This window comes from Synchiropus splendidus, chromosome 5, assembly GCF_027744825.2.
Source record: "Synchiropus splendidus isolate RoL2022-P1 chromosome 5, RoL_Sspl_1.0, whole genome shotgun sequence".
Classification (NCBI taxonomy): Eukaryota; Metazoa; Chordata; class Actinopteri; order Syngnathiformes; family Callionymidae; genus Synchiropus; species Synchiropus splendidus.
The window spans coordinates 10,925,612-10,938,452 of record NC_071338.1 but is presented as its reverse complement, the minus strand read 5'-3'; the positions used below and the strand labels follow the sequence as shown (position 1 = coordinate 10,938,452).

At 42.4% G+C, this 12,841-nt stretch overlaps 2 protein-coding genes and 1 non-coding gene across 5 annotated transcripts; all 3 read right to left on the bottom strand.

The window, feature by feature from the left end:
- Window positions 1-1,900: 1,900 nt before the first annotated feature.
- Window positions 1,901-5,010, bottom strand: nif3l1 (NIF3 NGG1 interacting factor 3-like 1 (S. cerevisiae)). Of its 2 annotated transcripts, none has more exons than XM_053865935.1 (7): window positions 4,860-5,010; window positions 3,457-4,049; window positions 3,180-3,336; window positions 2,774-2,897; window positions 2,546-2,684; window positions 2,217-2,300; window positions 1,901-2,147 (listed from the first exon to the last, which is right to left on the bottom strand). In XM_053865935.1, the coding sequence occupies exons 2-7, from the start codon at window positions 4,037-4,039 to the stop codon at window positions 1,963-1,965; spliced, it is 1,272 nt and encodes a 423-aa protein (XP_053721910.1). In that variant the 5' UTR covers window positions 4,040-4,049; window positions 4,860-5,010; the 3' UTR covers window positions 1,901-1,962. The 2 variants fall into 2 exon arrangements, with proteins under 2 accessions (XP_053721910.1, XP_053721911.1); XM_053865936.1 differs by having other exon boundaries at window positions 4,870-5,010.
- Window positions 5,011-5,191: 181 nt separating this feature from the next.
- Window positions 5,192-5,264, bottom strand: trnav-aac (transfer RNA valine (anticodon AAC)). Its single transcript has one exon. It is a non-coding gene; the product is annotated as a tRNA-Val (tRNA).
- Window positions 5,265-9,818: 4,554 nt separating this feature from the next.
- On the bottom strand, window positions 9,819-12,167 carry cabp5a (calcium binding protein 5a). 2 transcript variants are annotated; one of them, XM_053865641.1, is made up of 7 exons: window positions 12,030-12,167; window positions 11,264-11,313; window positions 10,965-10,995; window positions 10,726-10,869; window positions 10,512-10,621; window positions 10,291-10,438; window positions 9,819-10,218 (listed from the first exon to the last, which is right to left on the bottom strand). In XM_053865641.1, exons 1-7 carry the CDS (start codon window positions 12,067-12,069, stop codon window positions 10,190-10,192), a joined length of 552 nt encoding a protein of 183 aa, XP_053721616.1. In that variant the 5' UTR covers window positions 12,070-12,167; the 3' UTR covers window positions 9,819-10,189. The 2 variants fall into 2 exon arrangements, with proteins under 2 accessions (XP_053721616.1, XP_053721617.1); XM_053865642.1 differs by lacking the exon at window positions 11,264-11,313 and having other exon boundaries at window positions 12,030-12,149.
- Between the last annotated feature and the right edge of the window lie 674 nt (window positions 12,168-12,841).

Below are 12,841 nucleotides of genomic sequence, written 5' to 3'. Positions count from 1 at the left end.
GGATCGCTTTCTGTCTGTCTGGTGGACATGGTGAGTTAAAAGCGGGAAATGTGTGTTGCAGTGTGTCCAGTGTCCTTGTCATGAATGTAGGAATGTTATGGGATGATGGGAACCAACCGCGGATGTTACGACTCACACTCCTCTGTGCATTTTGTTTATGAAACATTTCTCTCCTAAGTTTAGCAGCTGAAATGACATTAGATCTACTCTCTCATTCAATGCAATCTTTCAAAAGTCTTCACAAAAGCTCATGAGAAGTTGACTGCTTGCCTTTGAAACAAGACAGCTGATGTTACGTAAATGTTGTTGTAGTTGTTGTTTTCCTTCTCCATTTGAGTGCTTGTGTGTGCGTGCTGGGTGGATAAAAGCCAGCGAGGGGAAGTGGAGGTGTGAAGGCACAGCAAGAGAAAGGTCATTACCTCGATGGCAGCACAGCGTGTGTGTGTGTGTTTAGGAACAAACAGGTGTGTTGCAGTAGCAGTAGTCAGTAACAGCCAATAATGACCAAAGTTACCAGTTGTGTTTTTGTAAGCTTTAGGGGAGGATGCAGGTGATCAATGGCTGCTGATGGTTGCCAGGCATGTGTGAAGTGGTTTGATGCGCTGGTTTTCTGGGTCATTTTGTTGTCCCTCTTGAGATGTTCATTGTGTGCTGAAATCAGGTTTAGATGTTCAGTAATGTGTCTGGGATCACCAGGCTTCTCACACATAACCTGACATACACTACATGCGTCGAGGAGGCTGTGTTTTTGATGAGGTTTTCTGTCTGCTAGTAAAGAAACTTCAAACGTTCTGAACAGATGAATCAATGAAATTTTCTAGAAATGTTCATTATTTGACGACAACAAATGCTCAGTGTTGGGGAAGCTTCAGGTTTGTAGTTTGAAAAACTATGTTTAGCAACTGCTTTTGCTGTCAAACATGAGCACTGTAATAGTCTCCAGAGAGATCTGCATAGTTGGTATTAATATTAGTTAATATCTCATGTTATGGCCCAAATTCTAGTAGTTTAGTGGTTTAACTACAAAAAAAAAAGATCCATATAATAGTTACTTGATGCAGAGCAAAACACAAACTTACTACATGCAAGTTACAACGCATTGTAATGAATCCATTTAGCTCAGCTACATCTGCTTTGATTCGCCCTCCACCGACAGTGATTCCATTTATGTGGATAGATCCAGGATTTGTCGTGCAGTGCTCAAGACAAATTCCAATCACGTGACACTATAGAAGACTGCATATGCATTCACATTGAGGGTGGCAGTGAGCTGCTTGGCTGGAGTCTTCACTGGCTGTGTACTAATCTGGTTTAAAATGTTCCAGCTCAAATAAGTTCAACATTTCAGTCGCATGGTGTGCTTCCACTTTTCAGGACAAACACAGGCTGTCGCGGGAATTTTTATGCAACTTTTTTGACGAGGATTAAAGCAGCAATTAATAAATCCGCAGCAGAGGCTGCTGCATTTAAGCTGGGGGAATTTTAGATTCTGATTATCATGTCTGGACTGGGTAGGAGTGCCCCTTCCAAACTGAATATGGATTTGCTTCATTTGAATGATGAAGGTTTCATAAGAGCCACCACAAGAGGCACATTTACATGTAACTGTACTCTGATTCCAAATTCATGCAATTATTCAATCCTTCTGGTTTTCCTGGGCTGATCTGAGGTCAGGTTATGGGGGCTGCAAATGAAGTAAAACGTCTCCAACGTCCTTTCACTAGGAACCACTCTCTCAAACGTGCTCTTACCTTCCAAAATAGCAAGAGCTAGAATGTCATTCATAAGGAGTTAGCATAAAAAAGGAGTCTAGTTTACCTTGACTAAAAGATTTTCAATTGATGGCAACTTCCTTCTGATTTCTGGCTGGAAAATATTACAAATGACACTTCAGTCATAATGTGGGAAAAGGGAGAATTTTAATTTGGATTCCACACAACGACAACAGCCAAAAAGGTCTCATCAGACGATCTCCAGTGGGTCCCTGTCAGCCTTGGACACCACTACTTTCACAGAGTCTGGCAGCCGGACCGCCAGTCTCTCCCGAAACACAGACAAAAAACCACGTTCGCTGTTGCTATGGTCACTCAGGATCACACTGGTTCCTCTTGCTACAGCGTCCAGAACGTCATGGTGCGACATCTCCCCTGAACATTACAGGCAAAAATTATTGCTACATCACAAAAAAATAATAAAAAATCAAAATGGCTTCAGACCCGTGATGTAGAGATCTGCTTTGACATTGTTCAGCACAGAAGCTCCAGATCCAGCGCAGACAGCTACATTCCTTATAGTGGACTCTGGAAACACACAGTATATATATATATATATATATATATATATATATATATATATATATATAGAGAGAGAGAGAGAGAGAGAGAGAGAGAGAGAGCGAGAGAGAGAGAGAGAGAGAGAGACATATATGAAATATTCATGTTATGTTTTAATAGCAGTGTTCCAGTAAATTTTAATATTGCTGAAAAAAGATATATCATTTCACTTTCCACAATAGAAGTCTTAAGGTGCTTTCACAGGTTCTCACCCAAAGTTTGACCTGACCCAAGAGCCAAGCGCAGATGGCTCAAACCCAAGTGAGACTTCATCTTTTCAATTGCAGTTGCAACGGTAACTGACTGGTTCAAAACGCTAAGTCGTCCTTGTCCGTGGCCTGGCAGCGGAGCCTGCACAAAGAGATGTCATCAAATCAGGATTCATTTATTTAGCATGTTGGATTTTTTTTCTACAATAATCCACGGTCTTGTGCTTGAACCTTTTCCAATTTCAGGATGTTGAGGGAAGGGCCAAGAGCTGCGTGCTGTAGCAGTTTGTGGACACACGGGGTCAGCGCAGAGTCGCTGCAAGTCAGGCTGACCTGGATCTCGTTGCTGTCAAATCTGTTGGGATGCAAACATCAAGTGGCTTTCCTAACACTTGTGTAAGAACATGAACACATCTGTTTACTCGCGTTTGCTGTCTAATGGCATGCTAATCCTTACCATCAGAGAATGCAGCTCAACTGAAGGTAAACAAACGCACAACTTCTAGTTGAGAAAAATGTTTTTGTGCAGTTTTCATCTTTTGCTGTGCTTGTTACTCTACATGTTGCCACACGCATGTGAACCTGAATGGTATTGAAGAAGAGCTTTCTAAATGCTGGCCACGATGGAGAGCAGGACCTGCTGTGTGAAGACTGCAGTGTGGCTTCACAGTTGAGGCTCTTCAGATCATCCACGATAGAGTTGAATTCCTTGGCGCTCCTGACAGTGAATTCTACTCTGTGACAATGGGAATCGCCGCCCACGGCCTGACTGAGCACAGACACCTGCCCGCTGCCTGTGTGACACAGAAAAAAAGAGGACAGTAGATTGTTGACCTCTGGGTCAGTATCAGCTGTCACAACAGCGTTAAATATTCACGTGGTATTCTGGAGGGTTAGAGAGTTTCCACTCTTACCAAGTCCACCGACCAGCCAGTCATTCACCCCTCCTTTAACACTGTCCCATGATGTGTGCGGGGAGAACACTGCCATTCCGGCCTCCAAAGCTCTAATAGCCAAGCGCTGCTTCCAGTCCTTCTGGACGAGGCGTTTGATAGGCCGAAATAGTGGAGGGTGATATGAGATGATGAGATCACAGCTCATGGATTCTGCTTCCTCCATAACAGAAGCTGTCAGGTCGTTGGTCAGCAGGATGGTATTGACAGGACGGGCTTTGCTTGGTTCCACCAGCAGACCCACATTGTCCCATGACTCAGCTAGTGTCAGAGGAGCAAGTTGCTCCAGCACCTGCAGAACTTCCTTCAGCTCCATTGTGCTGCTACCGCTGGACGGATGAGTACGGCGGACCGACGATGAGTGGAACACTGCTTTTTGAGTGGCTTTTAAGAAATCAATTTCAGAATGTAATAAACTAAATATGGGAGTGGGTGAAACTGGAGGCGCACAGCAGTTAAGGAACTTCTTTGGTGCTGAGCTCCTCCAGACAGAGACACGTCCACAGACCACTGTCCAAGATGAGTTTCGGAATATAGTTAACATCAGGGAAGACCTGAAAGGATAAAGGAAAAACAGCAGGTTTATATTTAATATTATGTGGTTTTTAAGCGCTTCTCGCTGATATCACGGTAAAAACAGAAGTCTTGGTTACATGTTTCAGTCCTTTAGCCGGTTTAAATAATAAAAATAGAATGAAACTTTCAAGACAGAACTGAACTTGAGTAAGACCATGCATATACATTTATATGAATACTCAGCAAAAGCAGATGTAAGCAGGTAAACAGGGTGCTCAATGAACGTCGATAAAAATGAGTTTTTAACGGTGTTTTCATGGTGGAGGTAAGAGTAGGAGGAGTCCAACATTTTGTCCACAAACTCCACTAATATTCATAAAGGTAAAAGGACTGTTACTTGGTTCTAGTCGGACGACAATTTAATCTAAAACATTCCATATAATTGGGAGAATGTAATGTTTTATTTTTTTGTTTTTTTTGTTTTAGTGTTTGGACATTAAAGTTGCGTTTGCTTAAGAGGAATGGGGCCAATGTTAATGCAATTCAGTACATCGTTATTTAGAACCAAACTGTTCGAGAAATACATGACAAGTGCGTAACAACAACAAAGTTGGAATTTGAAATAGCATTTGCTCCAGTCTGTGCCGCTAAATGATCTTCGAATCCACGCCGTGAAACTAGCAACCCAAAGTACATGCTGCAGCAGCGCGGCTAACTCGAGCTAGCGACAGTTGAATACTAGCATGACGAGCAGTTAACATTTAAAGAGCCACCACTGAAACGGGCCTCGTACTGCTTGTGTATCATATCATGTGTCATAATTGAACGAAAAGTCATCTATAATGTACCTGCACTCACACAGCACAAGTTGTCACGGTCTTTCCTGTTTCCGCTGACTGACGTCACGCCTATATATGTAGCTCATGTGAACAAATGCTTTCGCTTATTTTTCATATCGACAGTTTTTATTCATTCAGTCACCATGGAAAATGACTTTCTTGCAGTCCACATAGTTTTCTGTCTGTCCGAAGCGAAACAAGCGATTTATTTATTTATTTTCTTTTTTCAGATTAACTTTCCAATTGTATTCGAGGCAGAGGGAAATATATATTGAGCCAGTTTTATAGTAAACGTGTATAAAACGAATTCAGTATATCTGACGCGCTGAAAAGAAAAGTGTTGTTTCCGCCCGGTCTCGAACCGGGGACCTTTCGCGTGTTAGGCGAACGTGATAACCACTACACTACGGAAACTCACATGTTGGCGCAAGGTGGTGCTACAGCTAATATATTTAAGTCTTTCAGCCTGTTGAAACCATATATTCGAATTCGTGTGTTGGCAAACATGATCTGTATTGATTTAAGAATTACATTAGTTAGTTGCACTTATTGTAAGGAGTTATATTTGTTATTTGTCTCTGTCACTACGCGTGGTTCCGTTTTATTTTGGAGGGGTAACAGAAATGTGGAACTGTTGATGGGTGTTGAAAATAAAGCGAGCGGCAACGTTCGGGGCCGCTGTTCAACGAAACTATCTAGTTCTTGAGTCCTAAATTCCTCTTCTTCAGAACAGCTCGGCTGCATTGGTGGCAGCGGTGGGATTCGAACCCACGCCATCGAAATGACTGGAGACCGAGGCCGGTCCCCCAGCCGGCGCAGTCCAGAGGCGACAGGTGGAAACACTCCGAGACGGGGAGGTGTGCGTTTTCTTTCTCCCAGGAGAGGGGAAGCGGGCAATCAGTCGGGAAATGCTCAGTAGCTGATGTTGTGGGCCAGACACCAGCTACGGTCACCAGGGGCCCTGAGTTACATGGAGACCTGCATCAACCCTCCAGGGAGCAACACTGCTGCACGTCATATATTAGGGGCAGCGTTGAGGGCACTGAAGTGAACATTTTTGGTTGACTCTGGCTCCACTGAGTCGTTCATTAGTGCAGATTTTCGCATGTCAGTTCCTTCTTTGCGCAAACGACCCCTACAGACTGCTGTTGTGGTGGCTCATGCTGTGAATGGACAGATGCTGGACACATTAGGCTCAGTAACTGTGACTCTGCGCATTGGTGAGCACTCTTGGCAACAAAGGTTTTACGTGCTAAGGGAGTCATCCCAATCTGCAATACTTGGACTGGACTTCCTTATTTTGAATCACGCTCTTTTGGATTATACCCATCAAAGACTACAGTTATGGGATGTGGTCGTCCCCCTTATGCAGGACAAGGACTTGATCCCTTTATGTTGCAATGTCTCAGTATCATCGGACGTGACTTTGCCTCCCATCAGTGAGACACTCCTGCCAGTAAGTGTTTCTGCTGCTGTGGGTAGAGATAAGAACATGGACTTTGTGGGGTATCTATCTCCTAACTTACCTTCTACATGTGAATGTGTTGTGGCTCATACCGTTACTCATGTAAAAGATGGAGTCACCACTGCAAGAATCTTGAATCCAACAGATCAAGACATGGTGTTGAAGAAAGGCATGCACCTTGGTGAGTTTTTTTCAAGGAACGAGACCGAAGTGCTGTCACTTCCACAACCTCTTCGTGTGGCTGAAGCAGTGATGCCAAATAAAGACCGTATTATGGAGTCATTACGGGAATCTCCAGCTGAGGGGCATCAGAAGATCCAGTTGATGGAATTACTTGAAGAGTTCCAGGACATCTTTAATGTATCGAAAGCTGTGGCAGGTAAATGTTCACTGGTAAAACACCATATTAGAACTGGTAATCATGCTCCGCTTCGTCAACAAGCTTACAGAACTTCACCGGAGAAGAGAAAGGAGATTGACAATCAAGTGGCGACCCTTTTGTCTCAGGGGGTTATTGAGGAGAGCTGCAGTCCGTGGGCCTCACCTGTAGTGTTGGTGAAGAAAAAGAATGGCGACTGGAGGTTTTGCATTGATTATCGTCGCCTGAACAGTATCACCATAAGAGACTCTCATCCTCTTCCCAGGGTGGATGATACACTGGATGCATTGGCTGGCGCTTGCTGGTTCAGCACATTGGACTTTGCAAATGGTTACTGGCAAGTTGAGGTGGCAGAAGAAGACAGAGAAAAGACAGCATTTTCCACCGGCAGGGGCCTGTATCAATGGCGCTCGATGCCTATGGGTATGACCAACGCTCCTGCTACGTTTCAACGCATGATGGAGTTGGTGTTGAGAGGGTTGCCATGGCAGCAAAACGAGCAGGCTGAGTGCATTGAAAATGTTGGGATGGAGAGTGATAACCCCATTCCGGAGAATGCCACTAAGGGGCCTCCTCAGGCTGTGACTCGTGCAGGGAGACGAGTTAGGGTCCCATCCCACTTTGATAACTTTGTTGTCTTAATGGTGTTCTGGTAATGTTCTGTTAAAATAGAGTTATGCTTCATGTCAAACTTGTCAGACATATATCATTCCTTGGTGTGTTTTAAATCTGTCATATATCAGCTAATCTGGTATATAGGGACAGGTGGGAGTAGTAGTTCCTAATACCAAGGTTCTAAGTGATACTTGTGTGCATATATGTATATATATATATATATTCATTGTATTTCTGTTGGCACAGTGTTTGGAATGGTATTGCCTTTTCATGCGGTGAAACGGGGGCGTTTCTTTCTCGAAGGGGGGGAGAACTGTAAGGAGTTATATTTGTTATTTGTCTCTGTCACTACGCGTGGTTCCGTTTTATTTTGGAGGGGTAACAGAAATGTGGAACTGTTGATGGGTGTTGAAAATAAAGCGAGCGGCAACGTTCGGGGCCGCTGTTCAACGAAACTATCTAGTTCTTGAGTCCTAAATTCCTCTTCTTCAGAACAGCTCGGCTACATTATTTTTGGTTCACTTGAACATGAATGACTTTTAAACAATGCACAACCAATGTTAAATGTACAACTTATTTCTCACTGAACCCTATAAAAAAGTGCTCCCATGTCCTCTGATCGTTTTTTTATAAGTAAATAAATAGATTGTATTTACCTCGACGTAAACCCTTTGTAGCGGCTGGAATTACGTAACACGCTTTCATATAGCATGACATCAACAACACATACTGACTGATTAACTGAAACAGGAAAATGCGGGATTAACCTCTTCATATCAAGGTCGTCTGCCTGACAGCGACTGTTGTGAGGAAGGAAAGCGCTCTTGTTCATGGAAACAGGGAAAGGTCACGAGTGTTGTGAGGTAAAGGCAAAGGTTAAACCAAAGTTTACATGGAGTGCGTGACAACACAGTGGGCTTGTGGTTATCGCAGGAGAGAGTCAGAAAGCATCAGTGCGAGAGGCGGATTATTCTGGATTAACGTGGAAAAGGTCCATGCTAGATGTTAGACGGATCAGAGGAGGATCAGGGCAGAGTCTGCCTTGCCGTCATTACATCATCTGGACCTTGCTTTCGACTAGCCGTGCCCTATGTCTGCACTCTGCTTCACAGGACCCCGACCCTGATCTTGAGGTTCCAGACACCTTGTGTTGGCTAAAAAAGTGCTGCTCCCCCGTGCTAATCGAAGAGTTCTGTCCTTAAGTAAAGCTTAGTGGCACAGTTCTCAGTTCTTCCTCGTGGAGAAGGACCGACAGATGTGCTGAAGTCATTAGGGTTGGATTGTCTGCGAAAGAGAGCGGCTTCCTTTTTATTAATTAGTAAGCCCTGGTTGTCCATCTGTCCACACGTTGCAACTCGTGCCCAGTTTGTCATGCGTGGACAACATTGTGGCCAGTTTCCTCTTCCAGGTGCCTGTTGTGATTGCATAATATAATAACAACTGAGTACTCAAACGTTCCCTCTGAGTAGTAGTGACTCAAAAGATTGGAGTTGCATGATCAAGCAACTTCCGAAAATATAGTGAGCAACTATCCAATGCATCCACGCATTTTCATTGACTAAGGTAAAACTGATATTTCTTAAAACACTACTCTCTCTCGCTCTATAGTTGTCAATGTGAGGCTTTAAAAGAGTTAACATTACATCAATGTTATATGATGTAATGCTGTTAAGGTTGTAATTTCTAACTATTAGATCCATTTTATTTTGTTTCTATACGTGCTCATTCCAGAGGCACACTGACAAATCAAAAATAATAAAATAATATTTATAAATAATATTCACTATTTTCTCTTTACCTACTTGATCAGCTAAGAAACATTAGATAATCTGAAGCAGAGGTTGCGCACCCACGTACTAGAAATATTCCATTTTGATCAGGAACAGTGAAATAACCAGTCACTAAGAGGAGCTTTGTTAGTGCTACTCTGGTTTACTTTTTGAAAATAATTAAAAGACACATCAAGTTTAAGTAAAATAGATTCAACTACAGTATAAATGTGGCTTCAATGACGGAAGAAGTGTGGAGTAAAAATTCCAAGCCTGTCATCAGAAGCGTCCAGGATAAACTCACCAATCTTCCATCATGTTTCCTTTAATACCTAGAATATTTGTTATGTATAAATGTCCTCTACAGAGTGTTCAGGCTAGTCCATTTTCTGGACACAATCTCTTTATCCCACCAAATCCAACCCAGACAAGCTCAATCCTTTTCCACAGGAAATGATAGAATCACAGACAATTTGATATTCCAAATCCTCTCTATGGGAAAATCAAAGATCATGGCATTGCCCCATTATACAACGTGTGGCTTGTTTTGTTGTGTAATTTTCTACTATATTCAATTTCTTTGGACAAATGCTCCGTCACGCTAAATAAGATGAGAACAATGTGTTGAATTTACTGACCTAAAAGCAGCATGTAGCGCGATTAACACTTAGATAGACGTGCTTGCTTCCCAAAGTTGACGCTGTCACAGATGCCATAAGATAATCCGCTCACACACGACAATATTTTAATGCTTTTATTTTTGATCTGTGCCAAAGAGGCAGATTTCCTGTAATGCCCAGCAGCAGGATTTACATACTGGACGTCTTCCACAATTGAATGATGTAATCCCATTAATTGGGCGTTACTGCAAACCCATCCAAAAACTCTTGGTGTGGACATCACTGCAGAGCCTCGCCGTCAACACTGTGAGGAGTTGAGTTGGGCGCGGCACGAATGAACATTTAGAGACAGTAAAATGCTCTTATGTACAGTATTCAACAAAAGTTATTACATATTGCATTAAGTCGTACAATTGGTTTCAGTTAATCTCAACCCAGTAGAATGGAAGACTGCAAATGTGTGGTGTGTTGACATGTTGGCGTCCTCCTCATCATTGGTGCGACATCATTCGGACAAATTCTGGAGGAGCAGAAATCGGCTGTTATTTGAGAGTTCTAAACGTGTCTTGAATGTTCGGCATCAGGTTCATACCTTCAAAGTCTACAGTTCCGTCTCCGTTATCGTCTGCTTCTTTGACTATGGCATCGATTTCTCTCCGGGCCATGTGCTCGCCCATCAGCTTGACCATGGCTGAGCGCAGCTCGTCTGTGGTGATCTCTCCGTCGCCGTCAGCATCAAACTAACACGCCAAGGTGGAGGTGAAGTCAGTTTCAATCAGAATCATTGGGTTGAATCCAAATGTACCTGCATACCTCTTTAAAAGCATCCTTGAGCTCCTTCATGCCGATCATCCCTGCTGTTTCAGCCAGCAACTTTGGGGCCATCAGCTCGACAAAGTCCTCAAAATCGACCCTGCCACCAACTGGAGAGATAAAAAAAAAACAGTTGGAAATAAAGACGATTTGTTGCAGGACTATATCTAGTTCTTCAGTTCTTAAATTCTATCCTAAACCATAAGTGACTCACGGTTCATGTTGATGTTCTGGCTCAGCTCGATCAGCTCCATCTCAGTCGGCATGTAGCCCATGGTTCTCATCAGGTTCCCCAGGTCCTTACAGCTGATCAGCCCATCCTTGTCTTTGTCGAACTCATTAAAGGCATCACGCAGCTCTACAAAGAAGAACGCTCAGAGTGAAACTGTGAAAAACTTGGATTTCATTATTATTCTCATTTGTGCAAGAATAAGGTGGTGAATTTTCTCTCACCTTCAATTTCATCGTCAGCCAGTTGTCTGGACTATAAAGCGACGCAAATAAAATGTCAAAATCAGTTGCACTGTTGAGTAAAATGTCTCTTTTTGTCATCAGTAAACATGCAGGTGGGTTTTGTCTTCATCAGGGTTTGGATGATATGAAAAACGTGTTGAACTGCAGAGAGTCCTTGATAATAAAATAAAACTAAACTAAAAGTATGTGTATTCAGTGCTTTAAAGCCAAGGGAGCCATGGTCAGTTAGTCAATTAAATGCCTTATTCCTGTCTTATGATGAACAAATGAATACTTACAATGTTTTTTCCTCCTCGCAAAAAAATGCAGGCTGCTCCCAAACTCACACCTGCCAAGTATTAATTGCAAGTTAGTCGACTTCAAGAAACTATTGAGTGAATTACATCTGTTTTGTGTGTTGTTGTTTGCTGTTTACTATTATCATAAGCAACAGCCTTGCTTGAAATGCCATTTTTTCTTTTTTTTTATATTAAATGTATTTTTCTTAAATGTTAGCAAATCACATTTTGTGTTGCCACATTCATTTTTCTCTCATGTATTCACCCTAATCCATGGATGCATGACAATCTGAGCTAATCTGGAGTGGTGCTAGACTTACTGGACAGCCAGACTTTCTTTTTCCTGTTCATTTATTACCCTTGATCTTTCATACACTATTATACGGCTTTATGTTGTCTTTCGTCCAGTTATTTACATGTTGCGTTACAAATCTCCATTTTAACCCAATTTGTTCAAATGTAGCAAGTACATTCACTTAAGGTTTTAATTTGACAGGGTCTAGTTATGATTACCATATTACTTAGTAATACGCAAGTTAAATTTTATTTTTGCCTCAATGAGATCCAAGCAGTTTTTGTCCATGTTGTCTGGTAAAATGTATTAATTTACTATTTATTTATTAATTTTTTTTTTTGTTACTCTGAAATGTTCAAACCACTTGTGAGTAAAATAATCACTGTGGTTCCTGTGTCCTGCAAAAACATCATAAGTACACATATCAAATGTGTGTGAATATGGATAAGATTTCCGTTGAGTTCCACTCACCTGTCTCTGGTGAAGTCTTGTCATCAGACAGACGCATCATGAACGTGTGAGGTTGATCTCCAGCTGCAGGTGAGTGAGAACCGACCCTCCTCTCCTCTGGTTGAGTGCTACCCCCAATGAGTGCTCCTCTGTTCTGTAGCGGCCTGATGATGGAGCCTGAGTAGGTGCTATATAGGGAGGAGTGGCTGCATTGGGGGAGGAGTCTGCTGACCACTCTTGGATTTTGAGTAATGCGCTGGATTTGCCAAGAGTGATGACATCACTTTGTAAATTATCCTGTCATATGAACCTGCTGCTGACCGAGGAAATACAATCTGTTCACAGGTCAGATGTCTTACTTGGTCTTGTGAGGGCTTCATTCGAGTGCCAAGGTTCAGTGACAAAATGCAAATATTCATTTGTTAAGTCTGGCTTTCTGCTTCTAAACAACCAAACATTTGTCTTGAAATATGTGAGGACCAGAAACCCTTGAGCCATCACGTTAAGGTCACTGAAAGGTGAAGTGAATTGCAGTAATAATAACTGCTTTTTTTCACATGGTTGCCTCTGTATATAAAGTGGTGTGAAACACCCATGAATATTGTTCATAAATACAGAGGCAGAACCCTGTTATGTATCCTATTAAATGCTAATCTGCGCTGGTATTATTTACATATCCCTGGAAAAAAGGATTATTTCATTCATTATTAACCCAGAGGACCAAGAGGAGGATTACCTTGTAGTCTTAACTTCCTTCAACAAGGATGTATCTGCTCAGTCTGATTCAACTGGATGAGCTGGTGAACTCCAGCAGCCGGGTCACGTCATGAGTC

Excerpts from the sequence above, each read along its gene's own strand:
- nif3l1 (XM_053865935.1), bottom strand. The coding sequence starts at position 4,039 with ATGTTAACTATATTCCGAAACTCATCTTGGACAGTGGTCTGTGGACGT. Across the intron at positions 2,301-2,545 it reads TGGGTCAGGTCAAACTTTGG|AGTCCACTATAAGGAATGTA; the intron begins GTGAGAACCTGT and ends GTGTGTTTCCAG. Across the intron at positions 2,148-2,216 it reads AGCAGATCTCTACATCACGG|GGGAGATGTCGCACCATGAC; the intron begins GTCTGAAGCCAT and ends TGTAATGTTCAG.
- cabp5a (XM_053865641.1), bottom strand. The coding sequence starts at position 12,069 with ATGATGCGTCTGTCTGATGACAAGACTTCACCAGAGACAG. Across the intron at positions 11,314-12,029 it reads CAAGACTTCACCAGAGACAG|GTGTGAGTTTGGGAGCAGCC; the intron begins GTGAGTGGAACT and ends AATACTTGGCAG. Across the intron at positions 10,439-10,511 it reads TCAAGGATGCTTTTAAAGAG|TTTGATGCTGACGGCGACGG; the intron begins GTATGCAGGTAC and ends TTGGCGTGTTAG.